General features: G+C 35.8%; 2 protein-coding genes across 2 annotated transcripts in view; one reads left to right on the top strand and one right to left on the bottom strand.

Annotated features, from left to right (window-relative positions):
* The window catches only part of LOC117331182 (ankyrin repeat, SAM and basic leucine zipper domain-containing protein 1-like), a 28,107-nt gene extending 23,223 nt beyond the window's left edge, over positions 1-4,884 (top strand). The window contains 1 exon segment of the mRNA XM_033889780.1: positions 3,693-4,884. Coding sequence (XP_033745671.1) covers positions 3,693-3,881 — 189 coding nt within the window. The 3' untranslated portion in view covers positions 3,882-4,884.
* LOC117330682 (NADH dehydrogenase [ubiquinone] 1 alpha subcomplex subunit 12-like) overlaps positions 1-14,782 on the bottom strand; it is a 43,972-nt gene extending 29,190 nt beyond the window's left edge. The window contains exon 1 of the mRNA XM_033889124.1: positions 14,545-14,782. The gene's annotated coding sequence lies outside the window, so the exon portion shown is untranslated. The remainder of the gene's footprint in view (positions 1-14,544) is intronic.
* Between the last annotated feature and the right edge of the window lie 1,711 nt (positions 14,783-16,493).

Raw genomic sequence — 16,493 nt, 5'->3', positions numbered from 1 at the left:
GATCATGCAATGGGGGCAGCAGGTACAATTCTTACGCCCTACCTGCAGGGCAGGGTTACCAAGTAGCTATATATATACATGTATATCTAATGTGAAATGTACTTGTGCCTACCATAGCCATCTGGTGAGAGGCTTATGTCTGATGATAAGCCCACCTGTCTGACAAGTAATAAGGATTTTTTAAAAGTTCCTAAGGTCAATGTCACTATTATGAAAAAATAAGACTTGGGTTGGTACTTTCATTTCCAGAGTATCTCTAAATCCAGAAGGCCAAAATTTCATATGGTGATAAAATGTCATGTGCACATTTATGATAGGGGTTAAAACACCTAAGGTCAAGGTCAAGGTCTTATGATAGGGGTTAAAATACCTAAGGTCAAGGTCAAGGTCCCTGATTCAAAAAATTGAAACGGGACAATGTCAAAAATGAATTATATAAGGTGCTAACAGAATGCCAGACTAAGAAACACATCGTGAAACAATATGTGTTGTGTTCATACCATCACAAATGTTAGAATAATGCTGTTCAAACTAAAGTAGTAGTAGTCTGAAGTTTTCAGCTACTTAAGCATGAACACTTCAGATTACTAAAGTTGTAGTATACAGGATCACTTATATATTTTTATATCTGAAGTTTTCCGCTACTAAAGCATGGAGAGAAGTACATTAACATTAGGACCACCTGTGAGAGGGTAACTGGTATTTACTGGTGAACAGTCAACCTTGTTATATCATCATATACTTTAACCTGGAGTCCTGTACTGCTTGAGTGCGTGATCTTATTGTGTTAATATTACAGTTCTTTTTTTAATATAGACAGACCATGCATGTTTTATTGTTTGTAGCAGATAAAAGAAAATTTACATGTGTTGTTCAGTAAGGGATGATAGGTACATCTATATAAGGTTTCCTTTGATTTATTTATTAAAATGCTTTGGGGTTTTTTTTTATAACAAAAATTTGCAATTGTGAACATGCGTGTGATGTTTGGTTGGATAAACATATGGTTTGAATAGTCATTTAAATTTGATTGATTTATGCAAAATCTGTGATGGTGGTCTTAGATTTTTTTATTGTTGAAAAAATATTGTTCTTTATCAAAACATCTGTAAGGACAGGGTTTGATTATTTTTAAATGTTTCTTCAAAAAGATTTTGATTAATATGAGTAACGCATATCACCCGTTCGGAATGATCGCTTTAGCTTAAATTTTAGGTAATTTTAAGAGCATGTAGTTTTAATACACAATATATTTGATGTAATTATAAAAAAATATATGTAACATTCACTGGTATCTTACAAGGTGGTCTCCTTTGCCTTTGTAGTTTGCTGACCCTCATCATAATGCACCACAAATCACATCACACTCTTGAAAAGGAAAATTTTAGTATGCATTGGTGCTTCCACTAAATAACGAAGAGCACAAAGTCTTTTGTTTCCTGTCAACTTCCTATAAAGATGTCAACTGCATTTGTATACTGTAAACGAGCTCATTTTCACAGTGACTAAAGTCATAGTACCATCTACGATATAGAGGAGACTTCAGAATTGAGGCTAATATTGGAGTATAAATCTCTCACTAATATATGTTGGTTTACAGTATATTGATAGGGTGTAAGACTTGAGAATTGAGGCTAATATTGGAGTATAAATCTCTCACTAATATTTGTTGGTTTGCAGTATATTGATAGGGTGTAAGACTTGAGAATTGAAGCTAATATTGGAGTATAAATCTCTCACAAATATTTGTTGGTTTGCAGTATATTGATAGGGTGTAATACTTTAGAATGGAGGCTAATATTGGAGAATAAATCTCTCACAAATATTTCTAGGTTTACAGTATATTGATAGGGTGTAAGACTTGAGAATTGAGGCTTACATTGGAGTATATATCTCTCACAAATATTTGTTGGTTTGCAGTATATTGATAGGGTGCAAGACTTGAGAATTGAGGGTAATATTGAAGAATAAATCTCTCACAAATATTTGTTGATCTAAAGAATATTAATAGGCTGTAAGACTTTAGAATTGAGGCTTATACTAGAGAATAAATATTTTACAAATATTTCTAGGTCTAAAGTATATTGATAGGGTGTAATGCTTGAGAATGGAGACTAACATTAGAGAATAAATCTCTCACAAATATTTCCAGGTTTACAGTATATTAATAGGGTGTAAGACTTGAGAACTGGGGAACTGCTATGAATGAACCTGCCTATCTTTAAACTTGACGGATGATGTTACATAATCTTCCTCCTGTCAGGGTAAAAAGCAATAATACAGTTCTCGACATGATAATACTTGGAGCCGATATCGCCGATAAATACTGGTGTGGACAATTTACCGAGTCTGCCACAGGTGGGATTGATGAGTATGGTGGGTAGCGAAGGGTCTATAGCTAACCGACTGTCCATCACCACCTAGATTATTCCCTCCCCACCTTCTGTCTGTCTATCCCTGCAGACGAGAAGCCAAGAGTTCTCCTGACTCTGATGGATGGCTTCTGGTGATACAGCAATGATGGTGTAATTTGGAGGAGAATAAAAATCACATTTTGACAGGCATTCAATCAAAAAAGTTCAAAGCATTCTTCATGAAATCGTTTCGTTTGTTTGGGGGTTTTACGTCCTCACAACGGTGAAGATAGCAGGGTGACGGCTCATACAAATGATATTCCTGTCTATGGACGGTCTGACATGATATATATACCATCATAAACCTTTATACTCTCACAGGAAATATATCAGATATTGAAAACTGATATGAATTTATTTTGTGTGACATATGTTATGTTTATGTCTCCAAGATACCTAGAGTATTGGAATATTGGCCAGTAGCATGCTTGCATGAAGGATTATCACTGTGTTTACAATGAGCAATGCTCTACTTCCAGAGAAATATTTTCTGAAGGTCAGTAGAAGACAAAAGGCATAGCATTTGGCTGATTGATTGCTGATATAACACTTTTTGTTTGTTAAAATACACGGCCTTGACTATATTTCAAGGTCACAGGCCTGATAATTTGCTGAGATAACACTTTTTAGTTTGTTTAAATAAATGACCTTGACTCAATTTCAAGGTCACAGGTCTAATAGTTTGCTGAGATAAAACTTTTCACTTTGTTTAAATAAATGACCCTGACTAAATTTCAAGGTCACAGAGCTCAAAGTTTGCTTAGGTAACACTTTTAGTTTATTAAGATAAATTACCTCAACCAAATTTCAAGGTCACAGGGCTGATAGTTTGCTGAGATAACACCTACAATAATGAGTTTGTCTAGGTAAATGACCAACATTGAAAGTATCATAAGCAGAAGAATGAACTAAACCCACAAGGTGTAGAGAGTAATTATTTTCCATCCGAAGTAATTGTTTGATTTCTTTAAAAATGTTTTGAATATGACATTGACCCAGTTTGAATGTCATAGCTGAGATGATTTAAAAAAAAACATTGGATTGCAGGTAGTTGATACAGGCCTTTCACAATACATACATGTACTTATGGATGAAATTTCCCACTTTAATAAAATTTCCCACCAAACATGTCATTTTCAGTAACTGCTTATGCGATCCTCACCAAAGTGTGTTTCAGGGTGTCAAGTGGCAGTGGGGGCATTAATGTCTCACAGACATTTCCTAGTTTCTGATTTATTCATTCCATATTAGTTCATAATATTCTTAACTATTTTACAGATTGTGGACTCTGGCCAATATGCCCCGCCAGATAAGGTGAAGGACGTAAAGAAAAGAAAATCCAAACTGAACCTGAAACGAGTGTTTGTGATAGGACTGTGTGTTGGGTCCATAGGGGTGACCGTCTGGAAGAGAACCTCAATACAAGAACTGTGTACTAGATTCTTAAATACTGACATTTCTAGATAGCATCATATCTAACAGGAAGGACAGCAAATGTTGGGAATTGGTCCTGATCCAGTAATTCTATTAATAGGTCAAACACCTTATTACTGGTCAGTTGGTCAGACTTCACAACTGTCCAGTCAGTCATTAGTTGTTGCGCCAATTTTTAAGGCAATTTTTTTCTTTACCAAATGTGTTTTGCAAAAGAAAAAAAATGGACAAAAATTCAGAAACTAAAAAAAAAATTAACCGACCAAGTATTCATGTTTATTTTAGCACTCAAATTGGGATTTAACGCAAAAAAGAGAGATGCTAAAATAAGAATACCACTTAAATATATGCATTTAAAGTATACTGAACATATGCTCAATTAATTAGTGCAATGTTGATATTGTTACTGGTTCCAATTACATCAGCATTCCCTAATTGAAGGATATTCCTTACTTTAAACTTTTCCTCAGGAAAGCATTACAGAATTATAGGAAAGATCCTTAACCAAGATTTTCCCCCTTAAATCCAATTGTGATTGTCTCCGGAATTTTTTTTTAGCAATTTCCTAAAGGTCAGGGGACCTTTTTCGCGAAAGTTCGTAAGTGTAATTTTGATCGTAAGTGTAAAACTTAAGAATTATCGTAAGAGTAAAAATAATCTTACGAGTGCTTTCGTGAAAACCACTTAAGATTTCACTTATGATAATTGTAAGTGTAAAACTTACGAACTTTCGTGAAAAGATCGCCAGGAATGTTGATGCAACTTGGACCTGGATGTGTTTCTTTATATTTCTTAGGTACAGGCTATATATAGAAACCTCATGTTATCGATGTGCTTTTGAAATATTTTATACCTGATATTGTCCCATTCCCACTTTAAAAAGGTCCAAGCATTAATCTGACAGAGATTGAGAAAGGTCAAGGTGAGTGTGGAGCAATCTGATTCAAATAGAAATCATCATTATACACTACATTGTGAAGATTTGATGGTGACCGGTTAGGGATCATGTTGAGATGACCTTTCAGTAATCGGCCAATCCAAATAGAGCTGGCAAAATTTTGGTGGTCAATTTCTCATTGGCAACCATGGTGAAGTTGTTGAATTAAGGATTTCCATGTGTCCCAAATGTTGCGCTCATAGTAAGCCACTTCATGCATAAAAGGATTTATTTATTTGACAAAACGTGTGGTTTGCGAATTTAAATTTGTTTCAATTGAAACTCCTCAAGTAGAAGATAAAGTAGCGAAAAACAATCAGATCAGAGGCTTCTAAGCCGCCAACACAGTTTTAATTGCGGTTTTGTTGCTTTCATCTATTTCTGCTGTTTTGTACATATAAGAGATGCCTTTTGATTGGCTGAAAAAATCCTGTTGTATGGTAAGCAATGTAGTCATCGTTACAAGATCTTTACCAGCCACCATCAGATCATCTGTGTTTTAATCAGATGGAGTCGGCAGAAGTGTGGTTTGGGCTTTGAGCAAGCCTTTTATTGAGGATTAGGAATTGAAAATTATCTTTTTATCATTGTCATATAAAAGTTGTCTCCAGAGAATTTCTCCCATACTTGTTTATTCAGGATTGTAATACTTTATGTGAAAACTCAAGGAGCATTTTTATTCCTCAATCATCTGGGAGATGGTGTCCAAGGAACTGTTACTTTGTTTCAAATTGTTTTTATTATTTTGTGTTATTACTTAATAATTTTAATTTTCATATATGACACACATTGTACTTTCCTCCGTCATAGGAGGTCTTATTGTTTTGATTTGAACTTTCTATGTGATGTCATGATGATGTCATCAAAGAAAGAAATGTAAAGCAACAACAGTTAAGAAAGTACATGTACACACACCTACACGCATACACATGTAAAGGATGAAAAGAAAGTCCATTCCACAAATCAAAAATGGTGTATCTTGCCAATAATACACGGTCAGGAGTCACGGCTGTAACAATTTTATATATCTAATATTCACCCGTTTTATAAAAGGTTACCATAGCCGAGTGGGCTAATGGGTTAGTCTTTCAATAAATTTTTATCACGACGCGAGTTCGAATCCTACAAAAGCTCCCCCTTTTTTTTTCTTTTTTTTTCTTTTTTTTTATTATCAAAATCAATGCCATATGATAGATGCTCTTGATCGTAGTACTGTATTGCCTGTATATTTCATCAACAAATAATGCAATACTCAAGAAATAAATTACAAGGTTTTTCGGGGTTTCTTTGCTGTTTTTCTATTAAAAGAGGTCGATCTCAGAACTAAACAGTACATAGTAGAATAGAAATAATCAACTTTGACTCGTGTATTGTTGCAGGATATACAACTCGGACTCGGATATTTTGCAATTTTAATTAATAACTCAGGCCTGCGGCCTTCGTTATTAATTCAATTGCAAAATATCCTCGTCCTCGTTGTATATCTTGCAATAATACACGAATCATCGTTAATTATTTCTTAAATAACTTGTAGAACCACCTTTGTGATAACACTTTTTATTCTATTTGGCATTGAGTGAATTAAGGAAGACACATGTTCCTGAGATATACCACTCCACGCAAATCTTAAACGACGTCATAATTGACGGTAATTTTCTGTCAAAATACAGCTGGTTTCAGGTACTTTTTAAGTATGTTATCCTAGCCATATTGTCCATTAACAGTTTTTCCAGTAGGTAGAATGTAGAGTTTACTAAGTCCGCTCACTCCCATACCCCAACCCCCCAGATCATGACTTCATGCTTGACTTGATGGCGCTAGTCATCTGACTGGGACCCTCCAATTTGTTGATTCGGACTATGAAATAAATATTTAGTAGATTCATCATTGAATTTGTAATTCTCCGAGTCTTTTTCTGTTAAATGTTTGTGATCTCTAGCAAACCTCATCCTATTCTGGGGTTGATTTTTGGACAATAGTGGACACAGCTTGTTATTTTTCACGTTTTCTTAATAGTTGCACACCGAAACATGATTTACGTCAATTTCAAACTTCTTCAGGTCTGTGCAGCGCTTTCTCATCAATTTCCCCCATTTGAATTTCATTTTAGCTATCTCCTGTTTTACCCTACTGCCCGCTTTCGTAGGACGTACCCTCTAGATCTGGGCTCCAGCTTTTAGTCTGATATTTTCCTGTCCTCTGCCTCTACTTCCTTCCACATCTTTCAGTTTTTCGCAGAAAGTTAGCCGCATATTTAACATTATATCTAGATTCTAACAAACCCATGGCCTGGGCTCTTTCCTGCTCTGGAGAGGGACATTCTGAGGATGAACTTTTCGACAGCATAGCTGGCATTTTCATATAGAGAGGATATCTAACGGTGTCTTCAGTAATACCAAATATATTTCACGAGTGGGGCTAATATTTTGATATTTTTCACGAGTGCGCAGCACGAGTGAAAAATATCAAAATATTAGCCATACGAGTGAAATATATTTGGTATTACTGAAGACACCGTTAGATATTCTGTTTATTACATTTTTTATCAACGAAAAACCTACCCCGTATGCTAACTAGGCCTACAGCGATAATTTGCAATCAAAAAAGTAGTTCCCCTTGTCTAGGTGCTGACATATATGTCGGGTTTTCTGATTGGTCAATTATATTGGTATTTTCTAATAATTAATTTGATTGGTCAAATCAGCAAAAGTGATATTTTTCACTAGTGAAAAATATGACTTTTATAGAATGAATAATTTTTGATATTTCACTGGCAAAAATGTAATAAATTGTCATCTGCTACTTCCGTGTATACACATTTCCATAGCAACCAAAGAGTCTGGACCAAGGGAGGTAATATAGTATATAGTATGGTATATATGCACACTACTAATTTAACTGCAATTAAAACTTGAAGGGGATACGTGACTTCACACCTGAATTTTAAGCAAATTCATTTGCGGAACAGACTTTCTTAACACCCTTTACAATGTGAATTTATGTATGTATGTATACATTTGTATATACTGAGTATGAATGAGAAGAGGAAGAGTGGGAATTTGAATGAAAGCAAGCCTATATTTGAATCAGAATGAGAAAAATCATTTATTTGAATCAGATTGAAAAGATTAAATCAGCATCAGGGAGATATTAAATGAATGTGTTACAGACATTGAGAATAAGCATAAAAATGACTCAGATTTTACACTTGTGCAGCAGTTTTAACCAAAAGTCTGAATAAAAAAAAAACAAGAAAAAAACCCCATTATATATGTGTATGAGAATGAGAGTGAACATATATCTGAATCAGTTACAGAAAGCTTCTGCTTGAATCAGAGTGAGTGTAAGCATTTAAATGAATAAGAGTGAAAGGATCATATATATTTTGAAGTTAGAATAAAATGATTGAGAGCAGGCGTAGTGATGACCTAGATGGAGTTTAACTGCTAAAATTATAGATTTGTGTCTTTTTCCGAGACATTTATGAGATTGTATATTTTTTGTAACTGTTGTCTTAATAACCATTGTTTTAAATTGTCATGTTAAAAGGATCATCTTTCAAACAATTATCTTTTATTAATATGAAGTATGGTTCTGCGGTAAATTTATCGTTTTTTTCAAACAGGTATCTTTATTACCCTGAAGGTATTTGAAACTCTAGTGCCCTACAATAACTCTAGTAAGTTTCCCCACACTAAACCAGATTCTCACTTTCCAGCAGTGCTACAGTAGGTCACTAAATGCTCATCCTGATGTCCCAAGACCTTAGGATTCTTATCATCTTGTGGAAAGAATAAACCGGTAAAATATCATAGTTCTATTCGCGTAACAGCCAAAGATCATTTGGTGTATATTGGCCCAATGAATGTGATGGCTTTGGTGACATAGAAGGATAACAGGCTTTAAATCAGGCTATTTTAAAGCCGTTTTTGAAAGTTTTAAACAAATACGCAATGAATAAGTAAAGTCCTCACGATCTTGTTTGCAGTTGAGAAAGCTGTATCTGAGAAAGCTGTATCTGAGAAATCTGAGAAAGCTGTATCTGAGAAAGCTGTATCTGACAGTTTTTCCACTTGACCATGACACTGCATCAAGCTTTTCAAACAATTGGACATTCCCCCATTTTGGTTAAAACAATTAAACAATTTGATATCTTATTAGTCAAGAAAAGATAACCTATGGACCAAAACCACGGTTCCCCTTGAATGATTTTAATAACTAGGGTGTCACTGTTTCTACAAGGGGAGATGTTGACCTCTATTTTTTTGCAAAGTTCAAGGTATACTGCTGTTTTTATACATTCCTCTTTCATTTCCTTTTATTGCCCGTTTTGATAGTGTACCATGCTATTAGTATAAATATGTACCTCAATATAGCTTCATAATCATAGAGTACAACTGATGGAAATGTTCTGTGTAATTTTAATAGACTAACAGACAATTGGCCAGTAAAACACATGGCCACTTAGATGTGAACTGTATATGAGATGATGACTTATGGATCAACAAATCGGTGTACAATTCGTTTCACATAAGGCCCCCTTGATTCAGAACCAAACATTGGAGACATATCCAGATGATGTCCTTTACTTTTCAGTCAAACTGATTTTTAGCCCACCATCATCAGATGGTGGGCTATTCAAATCGCCCTGCGTCCGTGGTCCGTCGTCCGTCCGTCCGTCCCTCCGTCCGTCCGTCCGTAAACAATTCTTGTTATCGCTAATCCTCAGAGAGTACTGAAGGGATCTTTCCCAAATTTCATATGTGGGTTCCCCTTGGTGCCTAGTTATGCATATTGCATTTTGAGACCAATCAGAAAACAACATGGCCGACAGGCAGCCATCTTGGATTTTGACAACTGAAGTTTGTTATCGCTATTTCTGAGAAAGTACTGAAGGGATCTTTCTCAAATATCATATGTAGGCTTCCCTTGGTGCCTAGTTATGCATATTGCATTTTGAGACCAATCGGAAAACAACATGGCCGACAGGCAGCCATCTTGGATTTTGATAATTGAAGTTTGTTATCGCTATTTCTGAGAAAGTACTGAAGGGATCTTTCTCAAATTTCATATGTAGGCTTCCCTTGGTGCCTAGTTATGCATATTGCATTTTGAGACCAATCGGAAAACAACATGGCCGACAGGCAGCCATCTTGGGTTTTGATAATTGAAGTTTGTTATCGCTATTTCTGAGAAAGTACTGAAGGGATCTTTCTCAAATTTCATATGTAGGCTTCCCTTGGTGCCTAGTTATGCATATTGCATTTTGAGACCAATCGGAAAACAACATGGCCGACAGGCAGCCATCTTGGATTTTGATAATTGAAGTTTGTTATCGCTATTTCTGAGAAAGTACTGAAGGGATCTTTCTCAAATTTCATATGTAGACTCCCCTTGGTGCCTAGTTATGCTTATTGCATTTTGAGACCAATCGGAAAACAACATGGCCGACAGGCAGCCATCTTGGATTTTGATAATTGAAGTTTGTTATCGCTATGTCTGAGAAAGTACTGAAGGGATCTTTCTTAAATTTCATATGTAGGTTCCCCTTGGTGCCTTGTTATGCATATTGCATTTTGAGACCAATCGGAAAACAACATGGCCGACAGGCAGCCATCTTGGATTTTGACAATTGAAGTTTGTTATCGCTATTTCTGAGAAAGTACTGAAGGGATCTTTCTCAAATTTCATATGTAGATTCCCCTTGGTGCCTAGTTATGCATATTGCATTTTGAGACCAATCGGAAAACAACATGGCCGACAGGCAGCCATCTTGGATTTTGACAATTGAAGTTTGTTATCGCTATTTCTCAGAAACTTATGAAGGGATCTTTCTGAAATTTCATATAAAGGTTCCTCTTGGTGCCTAGTTATGCATATTGCGTTTTGAGACCAATTGGAAAACAACATGGCCGACAGGCAGCCATCTTGGATTTTGACAATTGAAGTTTGTTATCGCTATTTCTCAGATACTTATGAAGGGATCTTTCTGAAATTTCATATGTAGGTTTCCCTCGGTGCCTAGTTATGCATATTGCATTTTGAGACTAATCTGAAAACAACATGGCCGACAGGCAGCCATCTTTGATTTTGACAATTGAAGTTTGTTATCACTATTTCTCAGAAAGTACTGAAGGGATCTTTCTGAAATTTCATATGTAGGTTCTCCTCTGTGCCTAGTTATGCATATTGCATTTTGAGACTATTCGGAAAACAACATGGCCGACAGGCAGTCATCTTGGATTTTGACAATTGAAGTTTGTTATCGCTATTTCTCAGAAAGTACTGAAGGGATCTTTCACTAAACGCTCATCCTGATGTCCCAAGACCGTAGAATTCTTATCATCTTGTGGAAAGAAGAATCCGGTAAAATATCGTAGTTCTGTTTGCGTAACAACCAAAGATGGTTTGGTGTATATTGGCCCAATGAATGTGATGGCTCTGTTGACATGGATGACAGGCCTTAAATCAGGCTATTTTAAAGCTGTTTTTGAAAGTTTTAGACAAATACACAATGAATATGTAATGTCCTCATGATCTTGTTTGCAGATGAGAAAGCTGTATCTGACAGTTTTTCCACTTGACCATGACACTGCACCAAGCTTTTCAAACAATTGGACATTCCCCCATTTTGGTTAAAACAATTAAACAATTTGATATCTTATTAGTCAAGAAAGGTTAACCTATGGACCAAAACCACAGTTCCACTTGAATGATTTTAATAACTAGGGCGTCACTGTTTCTAGGAGGAGAGATGTTGACCTCTATTTTTATGCAAAGTTCAAGTTATACTGCTGTTTTTATACATTCCTCTTTCATTTCCTTTCGTTGCCCGTTTTGATAATGTACCGTGCTATTAGTATAAATATGTACCTCAATATAGCTTCATAATCATAGAGTACAACTGATGGAAATGTTCTGTGTAATTTTAATAGACAATTGGCCAGTAAAACACATGGCCACTTAGATGTGAACTGTATATGAGATGATGACTTATGGATCAATAAATCGGTGTACAATTCATTTCACATAAGGCCCGCTTGATTCAGAACCAAACATTGGTGACATATCCAGATGATGTCCTTATCTTTTCAGTCAAACTGGGTTTTTTTCTGTTAACCACGTTAATATGTTATTGTTTGTGTATGGCCCAATGACAATCAATCAAAGTCAATTTGGACGGCTTTGGTGTCATGTACGTACTTTTTAACAGCGAAGTTACTGTCAATGCTGACTTTCCTATCTGACTAGGCATATTTCCTGTTTTGGGTTTTGACGTGTTTTCAATACTCACCAATTCAAGACAGGAAACCCTTCCCTGCCTTCCAGATGTACAATTGATTGTAATGTTTTAGTCTGATTTTATTCACATGATCTGTGACATTTTCTTTTGATCTTTTATCCAAAGGCTGTACTAGCATTTCCAGATCACTATGTGAGGTTTAATGATGGCTATGTCATGGGGACTTACATCTGCTAGGTTGTTTCACACATTCCTTTAATTCAAGGAACAACCTCTTGTCCTTTCTTTTAGGACTTTTCACGCTGTGTCTACTTACTTGTTCTTTCTTCCTTTTTTTGTCCTGAATATTTTATTGTTTAAATCTTCAGCAGAATAGGAACAGGAAAAATCAAAGAAAAGCCTGAAGCCATGTTGTCTCCTTTTATCTTCACTTTGTTTGAACGGAAAATGAAATGAACTTTTTAACGTCTTTTATAAGTCCAGCAAACAACACAACTTCTACACAGCTTTTACTACAAAGCTTAAAATGTCATGGAAAAACAATATTGGTAGGGCGTAAGAATTGTACCTGCTGGCCCCATGTCATGGTTTGAAGAAATGACTAAATTTTAGATCATATCATTTCTCTTGTTTCTGAACAACTTTCTTATTTCCTTGTGCCACCCTTGACACAGCCGTTTTGGGAGTGGACCCTTGGTTTTTCTGTTGTCAGTGAGGTCGGCATCAGTTCTGCGCTATCACAAGGAGATAAACACGAATATACCCCAGCCTCCCAAAAAAAGCATAACCTTTAATTTTTGCCACACGCATGCTCTTTGCACAGGGAGGCCGTCCTTATATGACCATAGCTGTTGACGGGACGTCAAACATAACTGAACTAAACCAAACCAATCTTCCTGATGTCCCCTTGACATACTTCAGCTAACAACAGGTATCTGGCTATTTGTTTTGTTCTGACGCCAATGGTGCCTGTCTTAAGTTTCTCGCCGTGTTCTCTAATATAGTTGGAGTACCCTTGACCCTGTCTCACTTTTGGGCTATAGTTCAGATTTGCCTTTGTTTGGAAAACTTTGGGTCCCCTGGCCGAAACATACCAGAGTCTATGAAAATGGTAGTTGCTACTCCTCCTAATGCTCAATAGTTCTGGATTGTGACAACCTTGTCAGTTCAATGCTACCGTGTGTGGTTTAATTTAATGTCACTCATGGAGCTCACACACAGAGAAGTCCATCCTTAAATGACCATAGCTGTTGATAGGATGTTTAGCAACTTTTATTCCCCTTAAACTTGAACTTAAACAATGACTACGAGTCAGTATAATCCTTAATTCTATAAGTTCAGTTAGGACTGAATGAGGATACTTGCTAATGTCATTAGAGTCAGATGTTTCATGAACCAATTTGGAGACATATGATCTCGAATATGCCGATAATAGAATCGTTCACCCCTTGAGGTGAGACAGGGGCATCTCAGTTCCTTCCATGGGGGTAAATGATTATTTTTCTCTTACCCTATTTACCCACTTATGTATCTTATATGGACGTTACATCAAAGCAAGGAAATGTTGACGTGACGTTATTGATTTGTCAACATGGCGTCATTGTATTGTTTACATGACGAAATGCAATTGTTGAGAACGTGAAAAGAGCATGTGTAGTTTGTCTTTTCCCTTGGGTGAGATAAGAAAATCTCAACCCGGTAAAACTGCGGATATCCCTGTCCAGGGTAAGATAATAATAGAATCTTTCACCCCCATGGGGGTGAGACAGGGGAATCTCAACCCGAGGGAAAGATTCTTAAGTTGCCAAACACGAGGCTTGCCGAGTGTTTGGCAGGATCATATAAGTGACATTTCACCTGCTTCAGGGGTTAAGTGGACTTCACTTTCAAATGTGAATTTAGTAATTTGTAAGAATCATCATGGTGAATATTATTTCCACTAGATCAAGATATATACAGTGTTTTCTTCTGTGAGATTTTAGTATTGGAGTATTCTCTAGTCCATCACCAGGGATTTTGGAGATGGGATTCTGTATTCTCTAGTCCATCACCAGGGATTTTGGAGTTGGGTTTCAGTAAAATTAATTAAAGTACATAGTTTTGTATAACATTTATATGTAAATATAAAATAGTGAATATTACATTTTAGCAATCTAGTAATTACATCTTTCTATCTTAAGTCACTCTTTGTGTAAGTAGGAGTATATGTCATGTCAGCGAGATAACAATATGTATAAGCTAGTATGTAATTGATGAAAATAAACAATTGTACATGTAGTAGTTAACCATCATAATACTATAACATGTTATAGTTATTGTTATCACAGCATTTCCTCACTACTTTGAAATTGATTTTCATGTGGTTGTGCCAAATCGAAATAAAAGTTTTTATTTTTGTTGAATCAAATCGTTTTGACTTTTGAATTATCCTGAAACCTTTATAAAACATATATTATAATGTCGTCCCTTCTCTTGTCTGTTACGTGAGTTCACTTACAAAAGGAAATATCACTTACCGAGGGAAATATGTCCGCTACCATCCAAACCTGGTATTGTGGTTGTCAAACCTGTGAGCAACTATCAGCAACTGTCGGACTATCTGAAAACTAGAGACCAGACAAAAGTTTCATCAATAGTCCTTTACTTATTTTCCATACGGATAAAGAAAGTTATCCTTTTAATTCAATAATTTCCTATGACCAATAAGTGAAAGATTTTCCTGATTGTAAGGGCAGTGATTAATCCTGGGCCAGAAACACGAAAGTTCGTTTGCGGAAATTTACTTTGAAATTGATTTTCATGTGGTTGTGCCAAATCGAAATAAAAGTTTTTATTTTTGTTGAATCAAATCGTTTTGACTTTTGAATAATCCTGAAACCTTTATAAAACATATATTATAATGTCGTCCCTTCTCTTGTTTGTTACGTATGTTCACTTGCGAAGGGAAATGTCACGAAGGGAAATATCACCTGCCAAGGGAAATATCACTTACCAAGGGAAATATCACTTACCAAGGGAAATATCACTTACCAAGGAAAATATGTCCGCTACCATCCAAACCTGGTATTGTGGTTGGCAAACCTGTGAGCAACTATCGGCAACTGTCTGAAAACTAGAGACCAGCCACAAGTTTCATCAGTATTCCTTTACTTATTTTCCATACGGATAAAGAAAGTTATCCTTTTAATTCAATAATTTCCTATGACCAATAAGATTTTCCTGATTGTAAGGGCAGTGATTAATCCTGGGCCAGAAACACGAAAGTTCGTTTGCGGAAATTACGTAGATTGACCCATAACCTGTTAATGTATATAATTGTGGGATGTAAAGTCAAGGAAATTATCATTGACGTCATTGTTTAGATGTAAACAGATTTTATTGATCAAACGCTTCAAATATTATATGTATAGTACGGTATTTGCAGCCCAATTTTATGTAACCCAATTCTAGAAAACATATTAGAATCGTTTTTTGACAACATGACCAAAGTCACAACAATTGATAATCAATTATTACAGTGAGTAACTAATATATGTGTTAAAAGATATGCGCTCAGCCGTTATTTTTTTGATTGTCCTATCTTCAATAAAAGAAAATGGGTATGGTTTTGCGTTCACGTTGACTACCAGTAATATAATATTTACACATGTTTCATAGACAAACCAAATCTGCGTCATTCAATCTTGACTTCAGGCTCCGAGTTTCTCCAGCATTTAATCTCTCTCGATGGATATACCACAACTAATAGCTTGGTCGGTGCAAAGGACAAGCTTACATTCTGGGTTTGGCTTGTCCTGTTAAACACCAGATAAATAATGATGTGTATATCATTTCTTTTACGTCAGTCAGTATGATAAACTAAACGGAAATACATCGCAACTTCCTAAATCCGATCCTTCTTGGAACGGACCCTTCCCAAAACCGATTCGTCATTTTCAAAACTGATCGAAATTGCTATGTACGGAATTGATCCTTCTTTATCATCGTAATAAAAAAAACGTCCTCATACCAATCCCTCTGAGTTTTGAATACCGAACCGATTTTGTATATGCCGTCATTCGACATTCGAAGAATTGCATCACAGCTTGTCATAGTGCACACTGCATATGTACTTCAGAAGGACAGGTAAGTTGTTATTACGTCATAACTTGTAATATCCAGGTGATTTATTCCAAAAATGATGTAAACAATTGTTTCATACCCAACAAGTACAACATTTCCCCAACAGTTCTATAAATTACCATAATTTACTCCGATTTTGATATAGTGTCATCAATCCACTTCATCCTGTTTTAGCTTTGCGTATATTTAAAACTGATTTTTTTTAAATATTTTTCGTGATGAAATCTCGTCTACTTCAACAAGAGTTTAAAGGCAGGATACCATGACCATAACTGGACCGTTTGATTGCACTCCGCTGATATTATCTGCGGTAAGGTGTTAGTTTATTACCTATGTCCCTATG

This window comes from Pecten maximus, chromosome 7, assembly GCF_902652985.1.
Source record: "Pecten maximus chromosome 7, xPecMax1.1, whole genome shotgun sequence".
Lineage (NCBI taxonomy): Eukaryota > Metazoa > Mollusca > Bivalvia > Pectinida > Pectinidae > Pecten > Pecten maximus.
The sequence above is the reverse complement of the archived record's forward strand: the minus strand, read 5'-3'. Positions and strand labels throughout refer to the sequence as shown.